This window comes from Thunnus maccoyii, chromosome 7 (genome assembly GCF_910596095.1).
Source record: "Thunnus maccoyii chromosome 7, fThuMac1.1, whole genome shotgun sequence".
NCBI lineage: Eukaryota > Metazoa > Chordata > Actinopteri > Scombriformes > Scombridae > Thunnus > Thunnus maccoyii.
This window is the reverse complement of record NC_056539.1, coordinates 4,471,298-4,499,186: the sequence shown is the minus strand read 5'-3', so window position 1 is coordinate 4,499,186 and position 27,889 is coordinate 4,471,298. Positions and strand designations below refer to the sequence as shown.

The following is a 27,889-nucleotide window of genomic DNA, read 5'->3' as shown; positions in this document are numbered from 1 at the left end:
TATATAGTACATTTACAGTTGCACTCTGAATCATGCATATATCAAACAGGCATACAGTGCAGACAGAATGCTACAGGAGTCTAAATACACAGATGGCAGCCAGCTCACCAGAAGGAAAGCTTGTTTCGTACAAACTTCTCCTCTTCTCTCCCACATATTCTGCTCACCCAAATTAAACTGCTTCTGTCTTTTCTTGCATTTTCTGCAGGACTGAATAAAGTCTTCTTTGTTTGTTTATGTGGAGGAGGTGTCGAACATTTGAAAATACACAGTAGTAGGTTGATCTACTAACTTTGCTAACAGTTTGTGCATTTTGGCAGTGCAGAACTCTTGCTACAGCGGTACTCGCAAACTGTAATTTCATATGAGGTGCCAAGGTAAAGACGCACGAAAATGAAGTGTCTTCATTTAGAGCTGGGCCTCTATAAAAGATCATGAAAACGTCTCTGTGGCTTATGTAAACTGTGACAGCTATCCTACGGTGGCAATAGCTGTGGACAACTGGTGGCATTTATAAGCGATGAGATTGTTCCTCCTAACAGTCAGGGTTATTTTTAAAGACCAATCTATTGGCTGAGATAGAAATCCTAATTTGGCAACAGGTTGCGTAAGCAGTATCTATTTCTTCTGAGAAGTCATTAAAGAAGAAAGACACAGAAAAGTTCTAACTTTTATGATTATAAGAAAAAGAATGAAGCTATGATCACACAGGGTGCTTATTTAGCGGAGGAGTTGTGGAGGCGGATGGAGCAGTAGCAGTTTTTTTTCCATACTGCTTTTAACCCTCTAAATGGTCTTTTTACACGATTCACACTTTTTGGAGAATTGAAAGTGCAATGTTTAAAATATGCAGCCCAGAGTGTCATCCCTGTGGCTTTTTCTCACAGGCACATCTCCATTAGATCTGCTGTGCTAGGAAACTAGAAGTGAAGACCATAATTATTGTTCCTGCTTAGCCTGCTTCATAATATCAGTAAATAGTATCCGACTTTGAATGTCACAACTAAAATGGATGATGAATTTTTTATGCTTTACTTAGCTAATGGCCATGCTAATTTGATCTGCTACACCAGCTAAGTGACTGACAGCAGCTGGCTTTGATACATTTGAATATGTTAACAATATCAGTCCAGCCACAATTTAACTGTTTATATTAGCTTAGCAACCATCTCCTGAAGGCCCGACATTTTAGTCACTCAGAAGCTCATGAAATTATGGGTAGAATTTCCGGTAATGAAGATTTACCAGATGTTAAGTTAGTAACATCTAGTAGGTAAGTAAGTGTCTTGGCAACTTTTAAGGAGGAAAAAAGTACATTGAGGCACATTTAAATTAAGACAAACAGAAGTAATTCTGATCAAGAAAGATGTCTTCCATTGAAATGAATACAAACTTATGTAAAATCAAAGATGGCACGCAGGATTTCTTCCTCGCTCACATTCAGCATGCAGCTCAGTAGCAATGCGCTCAATGCTTCCACTGGTGGCCAAAAGCTATTTTGCAATAATACAAAACTGTAGTCTTCTTTATATATCTTTCAGGGTTAGGATACCATATTTTACATTTGTAGGGACTTTATTGGAGGAGAGTTTTCTTGGTCAAATCATGATTTTTATTTGTTACTTTGTACATATTTTTTATTATTTTCCCCACAATGTCAGTCTCTACAAAAAGATTGCCTACAATCTGGATGTTCTTTACGTTAATACATGAAACAAACAGAAATGTCATATTTCCATCATGTTTTCAATATGGTTTTCCATTGTTTGAGCCTTGACTGGTGTTCTTTAAATTCTGTCATCTTGTTGTGTCTTCTTCTGCAATGGTTTAATGGGACCTGACTCCCGATATTTTAATAATTTTCTGGAAATTTTGTGAAAATGTGCGCTACATTTCGATTGACACTTGACTACTGAATATTGTTTTGGTGCATTTAAAGAATTTTGCATAATTTTGCCTCCTCTGTTTTCCCTGCTTCTAATATGGCTTTAGAGTTGATATAACAGGCTCAGCTGATGCTATCATGACCCCACTGTAATAGTATTTTTAATTGAGTATATGACTGCATCACACTATTAGTATTGTTACAGTGTTAGATGTCATTTTGAAGTCATGGCAGCCATTGGGCTATAGAGATTTTATTGGTACAAGTATGTTTAATTAAGGCGGTCCTACCTTGGCAATGGTCTCATGGAACTTGAAGAGTGGGTCCAGGGTCTCTGGTGACTCAGCAGAGAACTGAGCCTCTGACAGGAAACTGGTGGTCTGAGGTGAAAGAGAGGAGGAGAAATAAATATTCCATCACATATCAAACCGCAGTATTCTGCTTTAAAACCCTGTCTGCTGTCCTGTTCTTTCAAGTCAAATCATTGTCTCTTTTGGAAACATTTCCGTTATTGTGGGACCACAATGATTTGAAAGTCCAAGCATTAGTGAAACAAAAGCTTACCCTTTTTCTCTTTGCTTTCTTATCTTTTCTATTCTCGTTTGTTCTATTCCGTTCTAAGAGCTGAAAAGAGTGGAGTGACCTGCCACATTTTTGACAGGGAACAACAGTAAATGCTCTCAGGGCCACTGAGCTGCCAGAACGTTTTGTTCTGCTGCCAGATGCACACTTATACGTGTGTGTATACACACACAGTCCTAGATGCTGACACAAAGTCCTGTAACAATGGATGCACGCACCCCAAACTACTCCACTGCCACCTCAGCACACTTTGAAGTCACAATGAGATGCTTTGTTTTGGGACATTACAAAGACATTGTGCTGCCTTTGTAGAGTTTTTTTACTTCTTTTTTTCATGAATTCAAATTAAGTTGCAGGCAGCTAAGAATATAAAAGGTTCAAACACTCACTTTCTGCTCACTGTAGCCTAGAAATCCAAAAAAGTATCTGGCAACTCTTGTTGTGTCGTACTTATTTCAGACACACTATAGCTGCTTTAGTTACACACTGTTTAGTTTGTAGATATCATCCTGTATGTATGGTTGAGGTTGTGTATAACATGTATGATGTGTGCAGTGTCTGTTTATGTTAAATACCCATTATGAATGACAAAGTCCCTAAAGGACAATAACCTTTTCCATTCATTCATTCATTCATCTATCCATTTATGTATGGAATTCTACTTGATGACTTTCAGTAGGCCATTAGCTGGACGTTAATATGCACAGTTAAAGTTAGTCTAATAATAGTGTTTCATTCATGGAGCACTGATATGGGCATTTGTACAAGAAATCGTGAAGTTGCAAGTTGCTTTCACAAGCTAAAAGCACAGGACTGGTCTAGGCTTGCCGTGACAGTCAGTATTACCGGTGTTACATGATGTTCAGGCATACACCAATTATACGCCGATTAGAGGTGTGTGGACCTAACATGGACCTTTTATGTAGTTACACAGGGTAGAGCAGGATGTTTTTCTGGTCAGTTTACCACAACGCCAGCAGAGAGTTTTCAGAGAGTTTGGACATGTTTTCATGGAGATCTATGACAAAGAGTGTCACAGCATGTAAGTAAATTTCTTTATCATACTTGTTTTTCAATTAGTTGAGTTGTGTGTGTAAGTCATCGAATCCAACCTTATATTGTCTTAATAACAGTATTGTTGCCTAAAACGTAGCATAAACATGTAACCAACTCATAGCAAATGTTAGCTAGGCTTCAGAAAAACTACACACGACGGGGGTTATTTGCGACATGATGTTACAACTAAGGCACTCATCATCAACGATAATGAAATAAAAACAACTAATTCTCACAACTTTTTTTTTTCACAGAATGAGACATTACAAGTGAAAAACAGATAGGGGAGTGAGTAGAGAGGTTCTGTGTCTTGCTGCCAGGGATGCGGATAATGGCAGGTCTATCAGAGCAGTGGCGAAGTCATATGTTATTTGCCATGTAACTCTCCATCGTTTTGGCATGCAGGAGAGGAAGCTGCAGGAGGCTAGTAGCCACAAATCCCCCACCGTGGGTTACTCTCAACACAAGCAGGTCTTCAGCACAGAGCAGGAAAAAAGGAAGCTCAGGGACTATTAAAAGCAGCATCTGCCCATGGCATGGTCAATTTTGACCCGGGAGGACAACAGGTGTCATTATGTGCTGTCATCAAAAAAATTGAAATGGTTTTAAAACAGTATCCTGACTAAACTTTTACATATACCAGTCTGCCATAATCCATCAACATATTTTCCTCTGATCTCAACTATAGATAAAATAATTCATAATTTCTTAGTCAGGATACTGTTTTGAAACCATTTCAATTTTTTTGATGACAGCACAAATTGACACCTGTTGTCCTCCCGGGTCAAAACTGACCCGAGGACAACAGGAGGATTATGCGTAACCCCACAATGCCCATCAGGAAGCCACAAACAACCAGTGTGGCCATGGCTCAAGCTTCAACAAGCACAATGTGAGCACTTTTTTTAATAACCTGGGCAGTGCATATGACAAGCATGTTTTTAAGGCTATAAATGTCTGGAATATGGATGAAACAGGGGTCACAACTGTGCAAGCTCCAGAAATAGATAATCACTCCCAAAGGGCTGCGGCAGATTGGGGCCATGACATCCGACGAGAGAGGTAGCCTAGTTGCTGTTGTAGCAGTTGCTGCTGCGGTCAATGCACATGGGAATTCTATGCTCCCTTTCTTCAAATTTCCTCGGAAGAAATTCCATGCACACTTTATCTGTGATGGACCCACTGGTTCTGTTGGTTCAGCCAATGGTTAAGGATGGATGCAGGAGGAGTTATTAGTTTTGCCATTTTGCCTACCACATGAAGCCATTGCAGGAGTCCAAGGTCCTCCTTTTGTTGGATAACCATGCTTCCCACATGTCGGTGTCTGCGCTGAATTTTTGCAAGGAGCATGGTATTTTGCTGCTGACCTTCCCGCCTCACTGCACCCACAAACTCCAGCCACTGGACAGAAGTGTGTTCCCCTTTTTCATGGGTAGAGTTAACACCCACCCGGATATCAATGTGACTATCTATGACCTAACTGGCATTGTTGGCAAAGCCTTGCCACAGGCGGCAACCTTTGAAAATATGTCAGGGTTTAGATGCACAGGCATCTGGCCCTACAATTCTGAAATCTTCAGTGAAAATGACTTTGCTGCAACCTTTGTAACTGACAGGCCAGAACCAACCACTGCCTTGGTGTCTACTCCAGGCCCCTCTGTGACCTCTCCTGCTGTGCCCACCCATAGCCCCTCTGTGCCCACTCCTGCATTCTGCCCTGCTGAAGTCAGGCCCTTCCCAAAGGCTGGACAAGAGTGTTGCCAAGGCGAAGAAGAGGATGGTAAGTGACATCCTCAAAGACAATCCAGTCAAACAGGACATAGAAAAAGAGTAAGAGAAGAGAAAAGGCAGAAAACAGGCACTCAAGGCCGGAAGAAAGATCTTGAGTTCAAAGGAAAGGAAAAATGAAACGAATCAGTCCTCTGAGGATTGCCTTGTGTGCGGTGAAGATTTTGCCTCCTCTGTCCCTGGGGAGAAATGGGTGAAGTGTGTCTTCTGTGTGGGGTGGGCACATGAATTGTGCACTGAGGGGTTAGAACATTATATTTGTCATGACTGTGACAAACAGTAAAACTGTTTTGATAAAAACAAGGACACACACTGTCATAGATGTGAAGCATTCTCATATAGATTAAACCGGTCTGGCACAAAGTGTCATGCCTGTGAGTCGCCACTAGGGGTGGAGTAGCTAAGTGTGAGTGAATGACTGAATGGATGAGTGAGTGAGTTAGTGACACTGCCGTTTATAGAGGTGCTTCACATCTAAAAAAAAGACTGATGTTGTTATATTGCTAAATAGATATATTGGTCAGCTGATTAAGGCCTTTTTTATTCCATATGTTGACATTAACTTAATCCAAGGTGCTCCCTTGACATTTATTCATGTAGGCCAATCCTTATAATCCACATATGTCCATTCTTAGTGTTTGTCATGTTTGGTCATTTTGACCTTTTTAGTTTCTTAGGTATGAGTTTGTTTGTTTTTTCCTCAGATTGAGCTCCATTAGACTTTTGGCTCCCAAACTTTTGGCTTGTGAATGTGTTTTTCAATACATACTTTCAAAAAAATAAAGCTGGAAATAAAGCAGAGGGGAGAAAAGTGAAGAGAGAGAAAAAAGGGAAGCTGCAGTGTTGCTGTGGGGGATCTCTGGTTGGGCGCTAGGTTGAAACCAGGATGCGTCAGGATAGACTTTTATTATTTTTCTTCTCTCTCCCTCTCCACTCCTGTACAACAACTTCTTTTCATAGTTTGTTTGCTTGTCTGTCCGCAATCCCCTTTCTCTCCTCCTCTCCCTTCCTTGCTCTCATTGCTCTCTCCTGCTATAGGCCACTCTCAGACCTGTAGGAGGTTGCTGGCCTGTTGCAGGTCAGATACGCTCTACACAGCCCTCAACCCTACAGGAGGGGTCCGTTCATTTGGGTCTGAAGAGCATCTTTCTATTTGCCAGCCACATGGGCCCAGTATGAGTAACTCCAACATTTTTCCCTACTGGCCCACTTCCCCCATTGTCCTTTCGCTTTTTTTAAATATAGAAATAAAAAACATTTAGTTCATTTTTGCATATCAACGCCCACGTTCATCAAATAAAAAATGCTCTAATCTGTAAAATACTAAGTGTGTTATCAATACTTGACCAGACAACAGACACTACAATTATAAACTGAAAGTGTCTGCTCCATCCGCGTGTGCAGCAGAGTGGCAGCACAGAGTAGCGGAGTCAGATTTCACTCATCACATGACGAGGGTAATGAGAGAAAGAAGGTTCTGGAGTTGACCTTATATTAATTATTGTTAATACTGTGCTACATTACAGAAAAAATACAAAACTCCTTCAGAGTGAGGCGTCTGTCCTCCCTCCTTCTCTCTGCTGCAAACACACATAGCTGTTAGTGAGCAGCTGCTCTCATGTCTCCCCGGCAGCCCGACTACTAAAAACTGTAGTTATCAACTTGACAGGACAGAGGAAACACTCCAGAGGAAACAGAATTAAACTTTTAGCTTCTGAAATAAATTTTTTAGACAGCTCTGATGGAGCTCAGGATTTATCAGGATGGCTGCTTTACTCCAAACCATTTTACAGTACGAACCTGGAGTGTGTGTATGTGTGTGACCTTTAGATGTGTAAAAGAACGCAGAGCATTAATTAACATTAAATCTCCCAACACACTGATTTTGTCGGTGTGTCAGGAGATTTAAATAATCAATTAAGTTAAACTGCTGTGTCTTGTGTGTGAATGCGCACAGCATCTCTCTCAATGGGGAGACTCACTTATCATTTCTGCTGTGGTGGGACTGCTGCAAGTATTTAATAAACTCAAACATTTTTTGGGGAGGGGGTGTTTAGTGGTCAGCAGCCCTGCACCCCCAACTGAATTCATGTTCTTGCAGCTATGGGCTCATCCACCAATTTATGTGCCATTTATGAATCACATTCACAGCTAAATTTGTGTGTATTTTCCTGCACAGTCAAGAATGGTATGGACAGTTAATAGAGTATAGGAATGTGGTTTTCTATAAAATATGTAGATTTGTTTTTTTGTGAGCTGACTGGTACCGAAGCAACAACGGCTATAGGCTATAACGAATGCACGAGGGATAGGTTGCATGTGCGATTTCTGTCTAAGTTAACACCCTCTCTGTTGTCTGGGTTTATGTTTAGTTGGTTTATGTTTGTGCGATAAAATAGTTAAGTAACAGTGCTGTATACTGTGGAGCCGATGTGCAGCTGGTCTTGCTGGTGTATATATATATATTGTATTTTAGGCTGGGTAGGTTATAAAAGATGCTTTTTGCCTGTACTGTTGTGTGCTGCCTGTATACATAGTCTGATGCTCTGTTAGTTGAGCATGTTGGATAAGCAGTGTTTTGCTCTTATTGCCTTTGTGCCTATGCAGAACATTGCAAAGTAAACTGGTCGCTTGTTTGTCAGTTCATCTATGTTTGTTCATTTTTTTCCTTTTTCTAACTTTCATAAATTGTGTTTTTCTGGGAGAAGATGGCCCACTTACTTTTGTATTGGCCCACCCAAAATACAATTTCTGCCTACAACACTGGATTCTACACAACCCCAGATTACATTCAATGAGAGAATGGACCTCACAGAACTTGTGAGAGTGGTCTGCCTGCAGGTCTCCTCTATGGGGACACTTCCGGTGCAGGCTGCACACTTGGGGCAGCTCCACTGTCAGGGCAGGTAATCACATTTTTTTTTTTTTTTTTATTTGCACTGCATTAAAAACCATACAAGAAGATGCGAGACATGCCCATGGTTGTTTTGAGGAGCCGTACATAGTGGTGACAACATGACTGTGACTAGTTTGGTTTAAAGTAATTCAATAAGGCAATTCATGCTTGTTTTAATAGTAGCTATATCAAAGAAATGTTAAAACTGTAATGTAATATATTGTTGTAGTGTGTTGTTCTCTATGTGACTTAAGCCCCTCTCACACATGCAGTCTATCCCTGACATGTTCAGGAACATTTCCTGCATGGAGTCATGTGTGAATGGGTGCAGGGATCCATATTCAGGGAAATCCTTACCGCCAATTTCCCACCTCAACAGCTTGTGACATGACAGGAAAATGCCAGTATGGCTGTGTTGTGAATGAAAGCAGTAACATCGCAGGGACAAGCACGTAAAGAGTTATGTCCAACACCATGCTCCACATGGTGAGGAATTGCCTGAACAAGTAAGAAACCAGATTGTGAGATGTCATAAAGATGGGAGAGGGTACAAGATCATCAGGAGGCTACTGAAAAGAAGCCTAAACACAGTTGCAGCAGTGGTTAGGAGGTAAAGGAGAATCCAAACTACCAATAACAGAAGGTGCAGTAGCCATCCCTGAAAAATGACGGCACGCACAAATCACTATTTACCCAACCTTGCGTGGAAAAACAGACAGGCAAGTGCTTCTGAATTGGCACAAGGAGTATCTGTGGAAATTGTTGTTTCAGTGTCAGCTCAGACAGTGTGAAGGACATTGCATGAAGTCAACCTCTACAGACGACATCCAAAAAGAAAACCATTGCTCACAAAATGGCACAAAATTGCAAGATTAAACTTTGCCAAAGAACATGAAAAGAAGCCTGATGACTATTGGCAGCACATTCTTTGGTCAGATGAAATCAAAATAGATTAGTTTGGATCAGATGGGGTCCAGAATGTTTGGCATGGACCTGGTCAGGACTACCACAGTGACTGCATAGTGCCGACCATGAAACATGGAGGTGGGAGTGTGCTGATATGGGGCTGCATCAGTGCAGAAGATGTAGAGGAGATGACATGTATAGATGGCACTATAAACGTAAGTTTGTATAATTAAATACTGAATGAAAGGTGACAACCAGTCACAAGAGGGTTGGCAGGGGAGGAATTTTTCAACATGACAATGATCCCAAACACACTGCAAAAATCAAATAGGAGATTTTAAGGACGAAAAAAGTGAAAACTATGACCTGGCCAAGTATGTCCTCTGACCTGAATCTAATAGAACTTATTCTAAAGAGAAATGTAGAGCAACAAAACCCCTCCAGCAAAGAGCGGCTGAACAGAATCATCTGTGAAGAATGATTTGTTCTAGATTTGTTCTAGACTAGTCTCATCCCTGCCAAGGCAGTCTGCCTACAGTCCGCCTGTAGGTAGACTGACAAACTTTCTTCAAAAGTTAGAGTGCATTCCTCACTGGGGAGTTATACGATTGTCTAGATCAGTACCCTGAGCTATACAGAGGTTTTCTCTCCATGCAGTTGCCCCTCTTTTGCAACAAATACCCCTGTAGTAGCAGTGGGGAGGCAGCAGAGGTCCTCGGGGGGTTGCCAGTGGAGGTGCAGGGGTTGTTTGACCAAGTTGAGGTTCTTTATGTGAAGCTGAGAGGACTTTTAGTGCACTGCACAGGCTTGGCTATGGGCTAGTATGGCCCAAGACGGATTGAACAATATAAATGCCTGTAATGTACATAAAGAGAGGTTAGACAAGCTGAACATGAAAATTATCTGCCAGGAATTTGTTGGATCCAGCGACACCCAAAGATTAATAATAATAATACTAATAATAATGACTGTATTTGTATAGCACCTTTCATACAAAAAATGCAGCTCAGAGTGCTTTACAACAAAAGAAATTACATGCACCAAGTGCTTTACATGAAAAGGACATAAAAGCATGTAAAAAAAAAAAACATTAATGAAAGTGAAACTAAAATATATAGAATGTATACTGAATAATAATCAAAGAAAAAAAATATGATAAAAACAAGTTAAAGCATAGGATACATAGAATGTATAAAATAAAGTAAAATATAAAATTTTAAAAGAAGTGCAGTAGAACATAAGTGCAAAGCTGACTGAACATTAAAAAGTGCAGCAGAGAGGAAGTGCAAAGCTATTTAAATGCTCAGGTAAAGAGACAGGTTTTAAGCTTTCTTTTGGAAGTTTCTAGCGAGCTGGCTTCCCTGATATCTATTGGCAGTTCATTTCATAGTTTGGGGGCTTAATTGACAAAGGCTATGTCACCGATCTTCTTTCGGCTTGCTGGGAACCTCCAATAAACCAGCAGCAGATGATCGCAGTCGCTCTCTGATGATGTCACCATGCGGCAGCATATACAGTGAGAAATACGTTTGGTTCTTTTGTTTAGTAGCCTAGTGGTGCCTGTCTCCTGCTACGAGGCAGAGGAAAATTTTAGCGTGCCAGACATTGTGCTTTAGTTTTAGTGTTCTACACAGCTACTATAATAAAAGTAATGGAGATTTTGTTAGATGAGATCACACCATACTCACTGTAATTAGGAAAACTAGACCCATATATGGTGTACCATCACCACCTACTGGCTATTCTTGGTATTGCTTGTAGAACATACAACAACCTGTATACACAGGCTACTGGACTAATAATTAACACTGCTATAACTATTATTATTATTACTACTAATATCATTATTTAAAAAATGTCTGCCCTCATGGTCAAACTGTGCTCTGTTAACGGCTACTTTTAATGATGAGTGGATTAAAATCGACCATGAGGATGCAGATACCCTACATGCACGGACACAAGTGTGGTTAAAAGATGAGTGGTGGACTGTGTGCGTGCACACACACACACACACACACACACACACACACACACACACACACACACACACACGCACGCACACACACACACACTTGCAGGTATGCACCTCTAATAACTCACTGCTCAGTTAAAAGGCACTATTGTAATTATTACTCTTTGAGAGCAGAAATTGGTTACTTAACTGTTATTCTACTGATATATTATTACCCAGAGGCCCATAGTTAAAAATCTTGACATGACCATTAATCTCACTTTTCTTATCTTAAATATGGCACTGAAGCCCTTGTTAATGCTTTTGCTCATTCAGGACAATTTTTTTTTTTTTTTTTTTAGATCATTGAAGATAGCGAGCTGAAGTGACCTGGAACTTTTGAGGTCTGTCCCGAAATGAAGAAAATGAATATTGATATTTATTATAATGCAAATGACTAAAATCTCAGCCCTAAAACATAAGCTAAATCAACAACACAGTGTTACTTTTGTCAATGAAAACTTTAAATTATATTATTCACCTAACCTTTCTCATGATGAAAACAAGACTAAAACTAAAAAGTAACCTTTGAAAACAAGAACTACAACAAAACAGCTGAAAAAAAGGAGGAGAACATGCAGGCAACACGGCCACATTCATAAAAAGGTAAGCTAATGTAACATTATCAAGTGCTGTGAATGTAAAGTTTCAGTGCTGTGAATGTAAACATTAACTATCGGCTATCTTTCCTGTTGCTAGCAGAAGAAATGAGTAAATTCCAGGGTTAATGTTGGCAGTCAACCATCTAAATCTAATCTACGAGAAATGTCACTATGTTAATATTTGAACAGTATTTTAGTGAACAGGTGGGTGAATGATGAGCTGCTCTGCAGTGGAGAGAACAGGTGACTGTGCTAATGCTAATACTAGGTGAGCAGGAACGTTCTGTTCAAACAGTTTACTAAGAGTCAGTCTGTAATCTTACTGCACAACATGTTAATAGCTCTTTTTCCACTAACTGACACCTAACTGTAACCATGGTAACTATACACAACAAAAACGGCGACACCTGTAGTATGCATGACAAAAATGAGACTAAAATGTCTGTAGTTTTTGTTGACCAACATTTTTGTGAGGAAACTAAATCAGGTGCCAAAATGAACTGCAACAGTATGTCATGAAGTTTAATCAATTTGTCTGGAAAGCACTGATAATAATTTTTAAAGGATGTTTAATATTTCTGTTATTAGCAACCTTCCAAAACCACCATTTCCCATAAGCACTTGACCATCAGCAGCTAGCCCAGAGGTTATGTTAAGATTTTAGGCTCCCTACAGGCTGTTGATATTGAGTAGGGTAGAACTTTTGGAAACAGTTTTAGATAATTATTTTATGATGAGAGATTATTACGTGCTGGGTTGGCTTGCCTTTGTAAATACAGAGGAGTACAGAGAGCACAGGAAACAGCTGTATAGAGAGATTCAGGGTCTACTGATATTCTTAATACAAATACATCTCTTCATACATTTTGAGTCATGTTGCCAGTAGCCTATAAATGATGGTATTGACTTTGGTGCATTATGAGTGTTTTCAACCAGAAGTTTGGTGGCACAAAAGAGAAGTTTTATCAATTTGGAAATCAGGTCAGTTAAAGGACTGTTTTGGGGAATTTGTCTCATACATGCTTATATTATATTAACAGTAAAACACATTAAACAAGTAGTATTTAATGCTAACAATAAAAAATGCTATACATCATATAGGCTATAACTTGAAAAACTTAAATGCAATCACACACAAGCTATACTGTATATACACACTCCACAGCCCCTCTCCTCATTATGCTTTCTGATTCTGCTTCCTCAGTACAGTACAGTGCCTTTGGCCTTGGATACCCGGCACTAAGCAGCAGGTCAAATCAAGCACTCTATTCTGTACTTCACAGGGCCGGGATGAAGGGTTTTGGAGAGCTAAAGCCTTAAAACAAAAAGGGAGATAGTCGGGATCAAAGATACCTGAGTTCCATTCACTTTGTACTTACAGCCCTTTGTACCGCTTATCTACCTCTCACTTCTCTTTCACAGTGCAGACTCTCTCTCTGCCTTGATCTCAGCAGTTAAGCTTGCTCCTGCTTTCTCTCCTTCCTCTTGCTGGATATTTTAATTATCCATAATATGATAAAAGCAATATCTTTTTTTTAAATAAACAAAATATGATAGTTTAGAATACCATGCATTCAAATACACATTTACTGGTTTGTGCTAAAAATATAGCCATAGGTTTTTGTTATTAAGAGGGGAAAATGAACAAAAGTCTGTATATTTTTCAGTCTGTTGTCTTCAACAGTCTACATGTGGTGTTTTCTACATATTTAGCTGTGACAGGTCATTGGAGGCAGGTGGGGCAAAGCTGCTGCAGCAGAAAAAAGTGTGGTTTGAATTACTTTAATTCAGGATAAATGCATCACAAAAAAGTCCTTGGTTGCTGCTGTTATTTATCATTGTTCTACAATTTGAAGTCGATAGGCTTGATAGTTTTAAAAGGGTGTTTGTAATTGCACTGGGCTGGAGAAACCACTATGTGGGGACAGCCCCACTCTTGCAATCTCAAATGCCCTCAGTGTGGGAAAACAACAATTCGTATGCCTGAAACCTTTGGCAATGAAAGTGGATGACACAAATTTGATGCCAAGTGGGGCTGAGTGCCTGTTGCACCATTGCTACTTGATTGGCTATTTTCCAAGTTATTTGTCATTCACTTGTGGGTGGCAGAAGTTAGTATTTCTTTTAAAAGAAGAGAGAAACATCAGTCATCATGAACAAAATGGGTCATCTTCAAGAGGACAAATCTGAAAGTCTGGCTCTTGAAGAAAAACTTGTGATTAAATGCCTCGTTACCCAGAAACAAGAGGATTTTGTTATGAGACAAACCACTGATTCAAAAATAAAAGCAGATTAAGCAGATGAAATGACTGATGTGTAATGCAAATCATAGCTGGTGCTTGTATTGAGATACTGACTGCCAAAAATACTATAACAGAATGATTTTTGGAGTTTATGGAAGCTGAGGATAAAACTGCTGTGGGCCTCTTGAACAAAGTGCACTGGAGTCTGTAAAGTTAGCGGACAAGTTGATCATACAAACTTACGATGATACTGCCATGAAGAGCGGGAATGTCAATGTACAGACCTTAATGAAGGGAAACATGGATATGTTATGTCCATTTTGTGCACTGCTATGCACACCAGCTAAATCTCACTTCAGCTGTTCTCTGCCAGGGTGAACATTTTGTGAGTTTTTTGCCTTCGCCACCTTCTTCTACGGTTTCCAAAACGAGTTGCATCCTCGCAGAGGTAACACAAAGACACATGCCAAGACCACCAGCTGTCTGATGGAAGTTTGAAAGTAGAACTGTGTGGTATAATTGCGCAGCTCCAGTGCATAGAAGACATAAGAGAAGCCACCATCAGTGAAACATACAGACTGTCTAAAAATCTTAAGGACCCCAGCACATTATGGCTCTATCAAGTCGATATGGCCAACGTGCCTGCTTGATGTGTAAACATGCAGTTGTTTTATTTGGAATACTTGTGTTTCTGGCAACCTGACAAATGGAAGTTCAATATTCCATCTCCTTTTAGGTTTGTTTTGCTCTCCACCAACTTCTGGCTCTAATCTGGCTCTTTTGCAGCTAAATGCCCCACTATGTTCACCATTCACCAGTAACTTTGTCTGTCTGCTGTGTACAGTGGGTTTATCACAGAGTGCTGAGAGTTGGGTGATAACTCTCTGTGGGTTTAGATGAGTGACTCATTTTACATTACACATAGTCATTTGACCCATTGCACAAATACAATTTTACTTATTCGCTCAAATTTTTACTTAACATAGTTTGCTTCATTTACTTGATATCACCCTTTTGTTTCATGTCTGTCCATTCTGGAAGGACATCCTGATCGCCTTTTCTGAGGTTTCTCCCACTGTACATATGGTAAAAGCCATCAGAGACAAATTTGTGATTTTGGCCTTATAAATAAAATTGACTCTGTGTTTTGACTTCTGATTAACATGTCGTTGTTGAATACATTACAGTATTTACACTTGCGCATCTAGAATGAATATCCTCCTTTCCTCTCTCTCTCCCACACACAAAATGTTCAGTCAGTGTAAGCCTTGCTGATACACATCAACGCTAAAGTGCCTCTTGAGCATGAAGGACAGTGACAATAGCTTTGCGCCAAAGGAGGTATTCTACTGATAACCCAGGAATGTCCTCTTTCAAACCAGATACCCTTGGGAAAAAAGAAAAACATTCTGAAATATCTATTTGTTTACAAATGTTTACACCTACTCAGAGCCCTTTATGAAGTGGTAAATATAGTGGACACTTTCAATCCAGTGCCTGGAATGAATATAAGCCCTTACCTTGCACTGACATTCACTTGCAATAGCATCACCCATCAACCCTCAGAGCTTGGATTCAAGCCTTTATACTGACATGTATCTTTCCTTTATGACTCTACTTATTAGAGTTAATGTTCTACTTATATTTCCATAGCCATTATAGGTACATCCAGCCCTGCAGCCTTGTATAAAGGCAATGATATTTTTGCAACTGAGTAATTTGGGTGTTGTCTAACAGGCAGAGATAAGTGTTTTTGGATGTTATCATATAGGTTCTAGTCTAAAAATCATTTGTGTGACAAAATAGTACATTTGGCACCAAAACTAGTTCCTAAAGATACTTCAACTACAAATACGATACTCTATTCAGAAGCAGTAAGGAAGCAGATTAATACAACAAACCAAAAGTACACAGAATATAAAATCATCAGGTGACATAGATGATCTTCATTGTAATGTTGTCACGACAAGACTTTCATATCAAATTCCTCATAAAGGAAGAGCAGATCAAAAACAGCTTTCTTTGCCACAGTCTCCTGCCATTATCAGGCCCACTGGGGAGAACTAACTGATATTCCAGAACCTTAGGGAACAAACTGAATTTCAGTCGACATTCAAGTTGCAGACTCCTTTTGCCTGAAAAAACCTAAAGGTTATAGATATTTGAACAAGAAAATAACCTTGTTTGTGTTGAATTTTGATTTTTTGTCTCCAATTTTTCAACTATGACTTTGTGCACAGTTTCCACAGCGGTAGTTTTCCTGTTTAAGGGGAGCCAGGGAGTCTGTTAAAGATCAGGCAATATAACAGATAATTTATTGCATAGGTTAGTTTTTTTTTATACACCAAGAATGGAAAGTCTGTAAAATGGAATGGATCTGTGTCCAAAACCAAGACCATCCAAAAAGTAGTGTTTTTGTATAAGTATACTGTATGTATTAAGTATAAGCTCAGAATTTAAGTGATGATATAGGATACTGAGTGGCATTTTATCATACTTTTCTAGTAGATCACATCAAGATGATCCTGTTGGGCTTATCCATATACCCAAATAAATTGGCCCCCTTATAGGAAAAAAATCATCATCTTGGTTGTATGAAATGCTTCACAGGCTGCAGGGTTCACGCCTAAACTGTTTGGTGCATATTACATAACCATCAGTGCATTTGCCCATTCAGTTAGTCCACTTAAGTAAAGTAAAATTTTAAAAAAGTCCAAACAGAGGTGTATTGTGTGTTCTACTCTAAATATTCTGTCAGCTTTTCATAAAATGCAAGAACTTGAAGATCCCCTCTAGACATGTTTCAAGTCATATATAAATACTCTACTTTGAATAATAATCTATTTATCCATCTATCTATCCATCTATCCATCTATCTATCTATCTAGGCCCCAAAAATCCAGTGCCAGTCAGGCTCTACATCGCACTTGTGCAAGTTGCATTCTTGACCACGACTGGCTCCAGACTATTTGTGATGTCACAAATCATGCTCATAGATACACACCTTAAACTCAAATTTAAGGTGAGCACAGAGAAACTTCAGCAGATGAGTGTGAAAACAAACTCTGCACATACATGCACAGCTCTCTGCACAGTTAAGCTCAAACTGAAAAACTGAAGTAACAATAAGCAAAACACATTTTTCAGTAGAGGGGGACTTAGTAGTTACCACAATGACGGAAATAATTTCCTCCTATAATATTGTGTTACCAAACGTTCTCTGTCCATCTTCTGTTTCTAGCTATCCATCATCATTTATGAAAGGTCCAGCTAGAGACTCAACTAATTCTCATGACCTACTATTGTCTTGGCAGGTTATGTGACATCCAGAGAATATAAAAGAACAGACAGACTCACTTTTAGTGGAGTAAACACTGTTTTGATTAAACAAGAGCACATCTTTCCCAAACCTCCACAAAGACTTAAACATAACCATGGCAAAGAAACCATTAATCATGCTTTAGTTGCCAGAAAGAGATATTTTATGGGTACAAAATGAGAAACATAACGACAAACATCACCAGTGACAGGTTGTTTTGATAAAATTAGACAAATTATTTGTGAGGTAATATTATACCTAATCTGCAGATGAAGGTTGCTGTCTTGTTCAGTCACAAGACACAATTTTATCAAATGTATATAAAATCTCTACATGTCTCCCTTCCCATTCAACATGTGTGCAATCATACTTGACCTCTAGGGAGCCACAAAGCAAAAATTGGAGTTGTATCTTCCCTTCATATCTGGTAAAAATTAGTAATGTCACATGTGGTGCCTCATAGCACAGAGATAGAGGAGGTCAAGGAACAATATCAGTTGGCTGAGGCATTCATTCTTTTGTTGCCCAAAATGAAAAATCTGACTGATCTTTTAGAGATGAAATTACAGAGAATATAATTTTCCTTCCCCATGAAATGATCTATTACCCAGAATTTAATCTTTCTTATTCTTTAAAGAACTGATGCAAGCGTACCTTGAAAAAAATGAAAAGAAATGTTTATTTTACCCACTCTGTAAACATCATTAAACACAACCTAAAAGACTGGAAAAGGCTCTTTGAGGCATTATTTTGACAAAGTGATGCTTGCTGTGTCTGAAATCAGTAATGTATTGTTTATAGGCTTGACTGTATCCCTATAGAGAGCACTTGTGACAACTGATGAAAGAAAGAGCTGAGAGAACAGTGAGGCGAAGACACTTCAAATCCAACATGAAAGAAATCCACAGCACTCTTCTTTAGCGCAGATTACAATATGTACATCAATGCATATTCTGGGAAAGATGCATTTTTATATATCTAAGGGTATAATTTGACAGGTTTTGAACAAGATGATGGAAGAAACTGGTGAGGATTTCCAAATCACATGTTGAATTTCTTATTTCAGACAAGATAAAGTCTGATTTTGATTCCTTAAAGTAACATTTCTTGCACATATGTGAACACAGATGTTCTATATGACCAACAGTATTTGGACACCTGTATAAATACCGTTGTGTACCTTTGGTCTGGTTTTCCATGACTTAGGCTGGCCTCTTAGCTCCAATTAAAAGAAATCTTAATCATGCAACATTCAATATTTTAAACATCAGTGTCCTTCCACCTTTGTTGGAAAAGTATTGGGTAGGCCCATTTCTGTTTCAACATGACAATGCTCCTGTAAAGATAAAGATAAAAAACAATGAAAAGGTATGCTTTTTTGATGTGCACAAATCAGTTTTTAAAACATAACACCCGGAAAAAAATTGGGCTTGTAGCAATCTCTCTCGTTTCCCATGTTTTCTTAATTTTTGATTGATTTTCAAAAGGTGTTTTTTATGCATTTTCAAAAACCAGGAAGAGAAACGATGAGTTTTCAGTTTTGCGTTGGTGAGAAACAACTTCAGTTTACAGATAAATATAAGTATCTTGTTTTTTTTCTAGATGAAAGTATGTCTTTTTTTTACATGGTGCATCAGTTTTAGAAGACTTGGTAAGTAAGGCATTGGGAGGTAATATAGGTAGAGTGCTGAGAGATGGGTTCTTCTACATATTCCAAACTGTATCAAACATGTGTACGTCCTGTTTTAGATTATGTGTCAGGACTATGGGGTTACCAAAGGTTTCATAAAAATGAACATGTCCATAATTGAGCAATTTGATTCTTTTTGGGACTTCACAAATATGTGCAGGTTTTGGCAGTTACTGGAGATATGGGGTGGGACTCCTGTGAGGTAAGGTGGGCCTGTGGAACAGACTGCTGGGTTTACCAACGAACAGGGTTGCTAGTGAAATATTTTATTGGGATTTGTCTGTTGGGGGTGAATGGACATCTGAAATATTTGATTTACTAGATGAATGTGGACTTGAAGATAATTATTTCCAAAATGCGAATGTGGAAGTGGAGTAGTTTAAATACCAAGTACAAGCTAAATGCACACAATCACTGTCGGAGGAAATCTGGCAAAAGTTATTGTTTATTTAAAAAAGATTACAAATGCAAAAAATATGGTAAGTATAATTTGCCTAAAAGTCTGAGATCACTCTGTGCACAGTTAAGATGTGGTATATTACCAACACATATTCAAACTGGAAGATACAGAGGTGTGATTGAAGATGAAAGAATTTGTGAATATTGTAAACTGAATGAGATGGACAACAAAGTTCATTTTATTCTATAATGTCCTAAAAATCATGATTTATGATAAATGTTGTTCAAAAAGGTTCATGTCCCTTATTTAGATTTGAAAGGTATTGAAAATGGAGCTTTAATAGATACCTTTTTGATGATGTTTTTGCATTTTCTGGGTATCTTACTAAAGCATGGGATAGGAGGAGAAAAGTAACATATGCTAGATCAATTCCTTGTGACTCATATCACCGTTTTGAGTCATGGATCGGATCAGATCATTTTTTCATTAAAACAATGAACTTTTGCCCATGGTCTTAAATGAAAACAACATTTAAGATGTCCCGTGTTTAAATAAAATCTTAAAATAGCTCCATTGTAAATTTAAGTGCGATATAAGGCATGATACCTTCTTCCTTTATACATGATAGTGAACAAAAGAAATAGCCTGTGTCCACATCATCAAAACCTGATGATAACTTACAAACATGAACACACGTCTTGTCCTGCAGCTTGTTGAACAAGCCACCAATCAAACATTTACTAAACAAAAGTGCACCGCTAACATCAGTTAGCAGCTAGATAGCTAAGTAGCTGCTCAGGTGCAGCACATTAACTCTATATTGACGGTGTCTTTGCCTCTTTCGCGCAACTGAAAAAAAAAAAAAAAAGGCAAATTTTTCCAATTCTCAATTTTACTGTTTGTAATGGAAATGTATGCTCTTATGTTATACTGTTTTATGACAATGTGCACTTTGTGACACTTTTCCTTTGTTTAATCCTTGTGTGAGAAGCTGCTCAACTGCTGGTTCCTAGCAGGTATGGAAAGGTTATCAAAAGTGAAGCAGTGATTCGGCCTTCAACTTTTCAATCCCAGCAGACAGAGGCAGAGGAAGACACGCAACTGTGTATTAATTAAAAGACAAGCATTAGTCTCTGAGGGTGACAAAATGCTCTGTGACACATGAGACTGTATGCGCATATATGTTAGCTGAACTTCATTACAGCCATCTCTCGGCCTTGCAAGCTAGAGATCAATTTGCAAATGTGAATTCTAATGACAGCTTGCTCTTTGTGAATTCATCCTAATTACAGAAACAACTCCTGTGATACAGTTAATTACATATTAGGGATTTTATCTAATTTAGCTCAATTTCCTTCTTTACTGAGCAATAAATTCCTGGATGACATCCTCACTATGAATCCTTGTGGTAAGGGTGTTATTACCCGCTTATATAAATGAATAATACCTCTATCAGAAACCTCTAGAAATAAATATCATTCAGAGGAGAACCTTCCAATTTAAGATTGATGAGAACATGTGTAACTCAGTTCTAACAAGAATAAACTCATTGTCTGTTTGTGCGAAACATGGGCTTCTACAGTTTAAACTCATTTATCACCTTCATCTCTCTAAATAGAAATTTGCCAAAATGTATCCTGAGGTGAATCTCCTAGTGCAAGATGCAAAATCCAAAAATCCAGACCAGGTCTCTTATTCACTCCTTTTGGTCCTGCACTTCACTTAACGAGTCCTGAGGCCTGTACTACGAAGCAAATTCAACATACTCAGGATATCTTTTTGTTAGATGGCTTCACTGAACCAAACACTGGCTGTCCAGATAACCAGTACTATGAAGGTGGTTGTCAACTAGCTCAGTCAACTCTGGGTTTTCCAGCTGCAAGCGTGTTCATGTGAAAGAGGCGGGGTTGTTAATTACGAGTGACATCATCAGAACCATGAATGAAGTACTTCATGATGTGAGATGAAACAGTGATACCAACTACCTACATAAAACTTAAAGTAAGCTAAGGATTAAAATACATGTAGGTATTATTATATATGACTGAAGTATAGAGAGAGTATTTTTTGCTATTAAGTTGGATGATGAAGAAAAGATTCTGAATATGTCACATAAAAAACTGTTTCTGCTACTGAAGCAAAGAGAGGAATAGTAGTGAATGACTGATGAGGTCTGTCTGACCCAAATGTTGCGTTTATAATCATGGGAGCCAATTAACAGTGTGGATTATTTTTCTAATAAAAGATAATATTTTGTTTTTATTTCCAGTTATCATCACACAGTTGTCTCATGTTATTCTGAGCTGCAGTGATGGAATCAGAGAATAAAATCTTCCACACCGTCAGGTTCACTCCGGGATGAAATAAACTTAAACAATTAAAATGCAGCTATAATCATCATCATGTGTTCAGTGTTGTAAACAATCTCTCTGTTTGTTAGAAGCTCTGTTTTAAAACCAGAGTGGAAATAGAAAGCCTGGAACAACAAAATTTTTCCACTGACCTATAAAAATATATATCCCTCTTTTTTTACTTGTCACTTTATTGTAAACTCAGGACTTTTGTTCATGTCGGGATCCTGTAGGAATGATGACTCTTTTTTTCCATTGATCTGAATGGTCAGTGGTCACGGTGTTGACAGGTTGTGATCAAATCCTCTGAAGTCAACCTGCTCTGGAACAGGTTAGCTGTTCAGCATAAGTTACCATGGTGATGTACCCTGGTAAGAAATGAACCACCATCATAGGGACTGAAAATCCAGAGTTAAACCTGAAGTTACCTGACTAACCCCAAATCCTGCTTCGTAGTACAGGCCTCTGGACGGGTATTTTTAAATCTCTCTCAGAGGTATTTGGACAACCTTTGAACCACTTACTGTACTTACTCCAGGCACATTGCTATCATGCTGTTTTTGTACTGTTTTCCTGCTTATATTTAAAAATTACATATACACACAAGATGGGAAGGAAGGATATGAAGATGGCGTCCCTATTCTTAATCCTGCCAACAAGGCTCTTATTGGTCAACTGCTTCTCCAATCAGGGGAAGCAGACATCAATGAGCACAACACCTGACCTATTTGAATCAATGAACATATTATTAGAGACATAGGCAAGGATTCATTGGTCTGGAACCAGGCTATTCTAGTGTTAGTAGATAGTTTTGAATTGAGGTGACAAAAGCCAGCCGACGTCTTTAATTTGGCCAAATTCATTCAAAACACTTTCTCCAAAATTGGTCTGCTGGGAGAATTGAATAGCCACTAAAACCCTTACTGCTATTACTATTAGTTCCTAATAAAGAAACTAAAATTCATTGACAGTGTTGGAGAGGTTAATGTGGGTGAGTTCATGTGAAATAAACATCTAGCCAGTCATACACTTTTATCACTCCAGGAAAAAACAAAAGGAGTGTGAAGAAGAGAAAGGAGCTGCATTGTCAAGCTTAGTTCCACCTCAGTTGGATTGTCATTGATTTTTTTCTTCTTTTTCTTCTTCAGCCTCACTTTTGTCTATCTATTTCTCTTCCTCCCTGTCTTTCCAGGTGCTGGATGTAATTGGATTCCCTCACTGTAAAACTGGAGGTTTAAAACTCTGCTGGAGGGAGGAGGGGGTGTATGGTGAGGTTAGGCAGCCGGTCGTGCCTGTAAAATAAACTGAAGAAATTAACAGTTTAAACAGTCAGCCCTGCTAGTGAACATTTTCAGCAAACCATTACTAACTGTGTCTAATGGGCACAGTAGAGATTCAGGATGAGGCAGTATGTGTTCATGAAATCCTGATATTTTTTCCCCCAGTTCTTATTTGTACTTAGATCATGGGCAATAACAAATCTGATTGTTGAATTGAGTCAACAAAACATCAGACTCTAAAGCCTGGGACACACTGCCTTTGTGAGCAGTGTGTGTGCGTCGTGTAACCTCTTACTTTTCTTTTTGGCACCCATGTTAACGGGTTAGAGCAGCCACACAGCAGTGCGTCATCTAGAGATTTGGCGTGAGTTTTGGGGCCGTCGTAGGTTCCCCTGCATGCTTGGAAGGGGAGGGGGGGATTCAGTTGGTTGCAATCTGCAATCTCGCTGCTAGATGCCACTAAATCATACACACTGGACGTATTATGCTTTTTGTGATTGTCTGTTACTTTTATACTGTTATGATTTTGGAGGTCTATGTTAAATATGGTCAAAGGTCCAAAACTTGAGGTGAAAATATGTGAAAATGCTCCATGTAAGTCAAAAGCCAGGGCTTCAGCCTGCTATGAACACTCTGTTTGAATGTAATCTCTACTTCCTCCTCGTGATGACATCCGATTGTTCACATGTGCCCGCAAACAGCCGTCCATTCTGTAGCGTTCTGTTGCTAAGGTTGTTTGCCAAGGTTGTTATTTCAGATCAGATTCTGGCTCAAACATGTACAATGTATTCAAGAATTTTCCATTTCAAGTAAAGAAAGAGAAAAAGAAGTGAAATCATACTGCTACTGTTTATTTATGTAGTCTTTGTAACTGCCAGAAGTCGCCCGAGAGGCGGCTTCCAAAGGTTAACCAATCAGAATGGAGGGGGCTCCTCTGGAGACAGGAACTAAGACTGCAACTCAGACCAAGATCTTTCCCTGAACCTAACCAAGTTGTTTTTGTACCTAAACCTAACCAAACTTAAATCAGATAGCTGTATTCCATTTAGTTATCATTAATTCACTTCACTTTCAGGGTGTTGTGCATGCTGACTCACTGTCACACTGTCATGCTTACTGGAACACATGAATAAAACATAGCCACCATTAATGTTATTAGTAACACCTGTGCCTTTCCTACAATAACAAGCCAAAATGCCTACGTGAGAAAAGGTCTGTTAGGTGGAATGTTGGGCCAAGAGCCAAGCCAGAGCTGATGTGGCTGAATCCACAAAGGTCCAGCCCCTTTCCATTTTAAGAGATTTTACCATTTTGAGTTTTTTGCAGTATCTATCACTCCTCTGGCAAATTTTATTCAGCCATGACCAAATTTGGTACATATTTAAAAGAGTTATTAATTAATTCATTGACATTTACTACTTTTGTTTTGTATGGTTTTGATATGGCATACTTGGAAACGCACAGGTGTAATTAATATTCCAATTAAGGTAAACCAGTTCAGAGTATTTTATATGTTGACTCGCTGGCTTACAGACACACCTACATTCCTGTTACTGGTATGAAAAGTGAAAATATGTGCTTACTTCCAAACAAGTTTAGACAAATCCTGCAGAATGTAATGCCATCTCTCCTATACAGTAGGCAGTGTTACAGTAACTGGAAAAATAACACAGTGATCATGAAGCCAACTCATTACACAAATCTTTCTTGTACAAAACTCTGATACCCCAAGGATTTAGGTATTCCCTCAAAATCAGCATGGTTGTTTATTATTGTGTGTTTTGATGCAAATCTGGATCCAGATTCAGATTGAAGACATTTTCAGTTATTAAAACAACAAATGCAGAGGACTGTTCAACTTTCACATAGGTACTGTATGTGTTCTTTGAGTTGTAGTTTAAAATGTACCAAACCAGAGCATTAAAACCCAAATAAACAAGAACTTGGTAGAGGTAACTTAAAACGGAATGCTCCTCACTGGCACGCATAATGAAACAAAAACTCAAAAATTCAGCAGCAAAGAGATACCCCGGGTGGTAATGATTAATTAGACATGTAACCTAAGGCATATCACAATAAGAACAACAACAACACCTGGTTCCACTATCAGTACTCATAGACACATGTACACAAACTGACGGACAAAAGAGAAGGATGGACTGCAGAGAGAGTTTACATCTCTGTCGAACACCAGCGAACACTTTATAGGTGAGTTTATGAAATGTGTAGGTGGTGTCAATGGGGTTCAAGCACAAGCAAAGCAAAAGCAGTTTGGAGAATATTTGAATTGTGTGGATGAGGTGAGCCTGATAATGATTCTGACTGCCTCACTGCTCTCGAAATCCAACATAGTTTTCTTTTGTTTTGTGGTCTTGTGACAGGTTGTTGGTCCTTTAATAGAGGATTCATCACTGTCTACATTGACAGTGAACGGAAGGATGCCTGCACATACATAAACAAGTCTATGTTATGTCTTTTGATGAGGTAACACTTAAAACCCCAATGACACACTTTTGATATCATTCACCAATAGAACTTTTAAAACCTAACACATAAAGGCAAGTTGACTCCTAACTGATGACTGGCAACATATTATTGATTACAATGATGAGAAATACATCATCAGACTTTTATCTTATAGGGGACATCGATTGTGAAAGCTTCCCTAGATTCTGAGGTACTTTTTTCCCTCTCAGTTTAGCTTGCAGATAAATTGTGTGCACTTTTTGTGTGACCTTATCATCCAAGTCTAAAGACAAAAATTACAAGATCATATTTTGATCCAATCTGAACAGACCTTGCTACCCTCCTGACCCACGGTTTTCTGCCCTCAAATATGGAATTACCTGTTAAAGTCTGCAGGGATAAAATATAGATCTAGTTTTTGGACAGATTTATTTGACAAACTAAATGTGGAGAGTGTGAGAAGCTGAGCACCAGAATATCAGTCAGTTTTAAGGAGGTGATGAGCAAACCAAATACAACAGTGTTTCATCTTTTTTTGAACTTTTACTTTAAATTTATAATATTTCTTTACTAGTTCTCACCTTCATCTGCACTCTTTCTCTCTAGATCTCTCTCTTTTTCTTGGCACTCAGCACTTTCTCATCTTTCTTCATTTCTAATTCACCCACATCAACTCATTGTTTTTTTTTCGCCTTCACTCCCTCACTCTCTTCTTCTGTGGCACCGTTATTACTGCAGCAGGATCTAGGGGAGTTAGTGGCTGATTAGGTAGCAGAACCAAGTAAAGCCTAGTTAATTGGTTTATGGTCTCTATTTCTCTCAATACAAATTTCCTCTGAGTTACTGAAACATGTGCGCGCACAGACACACAAACACACACACAAGCATACATTATATACCACATGGCTAAAAGTATGTGAACACCTGAATATTACACTCATCTAATTCTAAAACCATGGACATTAACATATTGCATTAACAACCTCTTAACTTTTCGGAAGGTTTTCCACAAGATTTTGGAACCTGAGTGCAGGATTTTCTCCCATTCAGCCACAAAAGCATTCCTGGACAGTCAGACTGAGAACTCATGGGGCTGCACTGGTGGTGGTGTGTTGTTTCATGAACAGTGAGGCAATGAAATGCCATCCAGGAAGTCCAGTTTAAGTAAAAGAACCATGAGATGGAAGGTTTTTCAGATGCCAGAACACTGCATGTCAGTTTATACAGCCTGTCCATAGGAAGTATGTCCATATTTGCCAGTTCAATGCCAACATTCATCTGTGATGGGATGTGAACTTGTCTCCTAAATGACAGTTGGACGTGCTACACACCTTCCTCACTTCCTGCCACCCTACTCAAAGAAGTACACTACTTCCTGCATTGGCACTAGACCTGCAATTAACTTTTTAAACTGTAACTGTGACCTTTCCATAACCTTAACCAGGTGGTTCAGTTGTCTAAACTTAACCATAACTTAGCCATAGTTCATTCACCATAACCACAATCTTTCCCCTACATTAACCACACCATAGTTGTCATGCACAGATAGACCAGAGAACCGAAAAAATGTTTTCATTCAATGTCTGGTGTTCTGCAAAATTGTCCAACATTAAGGTTCTTGATAGGGTTAGGTTTATATTGTATGGAACAGGACTTAAAAGCTTTTTATCACAGTGACAATCATTGTATCGTTGTCCGCAATGATGCTGCTCATGTTAACAAAGTAATCTACAAGGAATGTAATCTTACACATACTTGATTGGCTGATGGTGGATTTATACTTCTGTTTTAAGGGGTTATACTGTACCTACTGTGCCTATGTGCGTAGGCTCTAAGGTTATGTCTGCGCGTCCTCAAAAATGGAACTGCACATTGGGGCTACGGCAGTGATGGAGATACCATTTGGGAACCGCAACATGAAGCAAGTTGAAGAAAGACTCTCAGTACCCTTCTTTTCAATAACACACATCAAGCAAAGCCATATTACACTGCAGACCTTCTCTTCATTGCAACTGCTGTGCTGTATGAATGAATGTAAATGAGAAATGCTGAAAAAGCCTTACCTGGATGAAACTCCAGTTCTATAAGTATGTGTGTAATCCACCATTGCTTTGTATCACGAAGTAAATGAAAATATGTAAAGATAGTTACTGTGGGGAACATAAGTAAAGCATGATATGGCATGGACGGCCAGCCCAGTGTTGGAGTTTCACCATTGGTCACTGCTCTTTCAAAATGAATTGGCGCAAACGGTTTTAATTACGCCCTTAGGGGGCGTTTATAGCAGAGCCCCAAGCACAGCTCACTCTCAATGGGACTGAGAGTGAACACGTCCCTGAAATAAGTTTTAAAAATACACATTAACCAACCGAACATCTCACAGGGAGGCTCCGACACTGACAGACTTTGACTTT

At 38.9% G+C, this 27,889-nt stretch overlaps 1 protein-coding gene across 12 annotated transcripts in view; it reads right to left on the bottom strand.

Moving 5' to 3' along the window:
* LOC121900143 (inactive N-acetylated-alpha-linked acidic dipeptidase-like protein 2) overlaps positions 1 to 27,889 on the bottom strand; it is a 651,762-nt gene that overhangs the window by 97,754 nt on the left and 526,119 nt on the right. For all 12 annotated transcript variants that reach the window (XM_042416175.1, XM_042416174.1, XM_042416172.1 and 9 more), the window contains one exon: positions 2,176 to 2,265. In XM_042416175.1, coding sequence (XP_042272109.1) covers positions 2,176 to 2,265 — 90 coding nt within the window. The remainder of the gene's footprint in view (positions 1 to 2,175; positions 2,266 to 27,889) is intronic.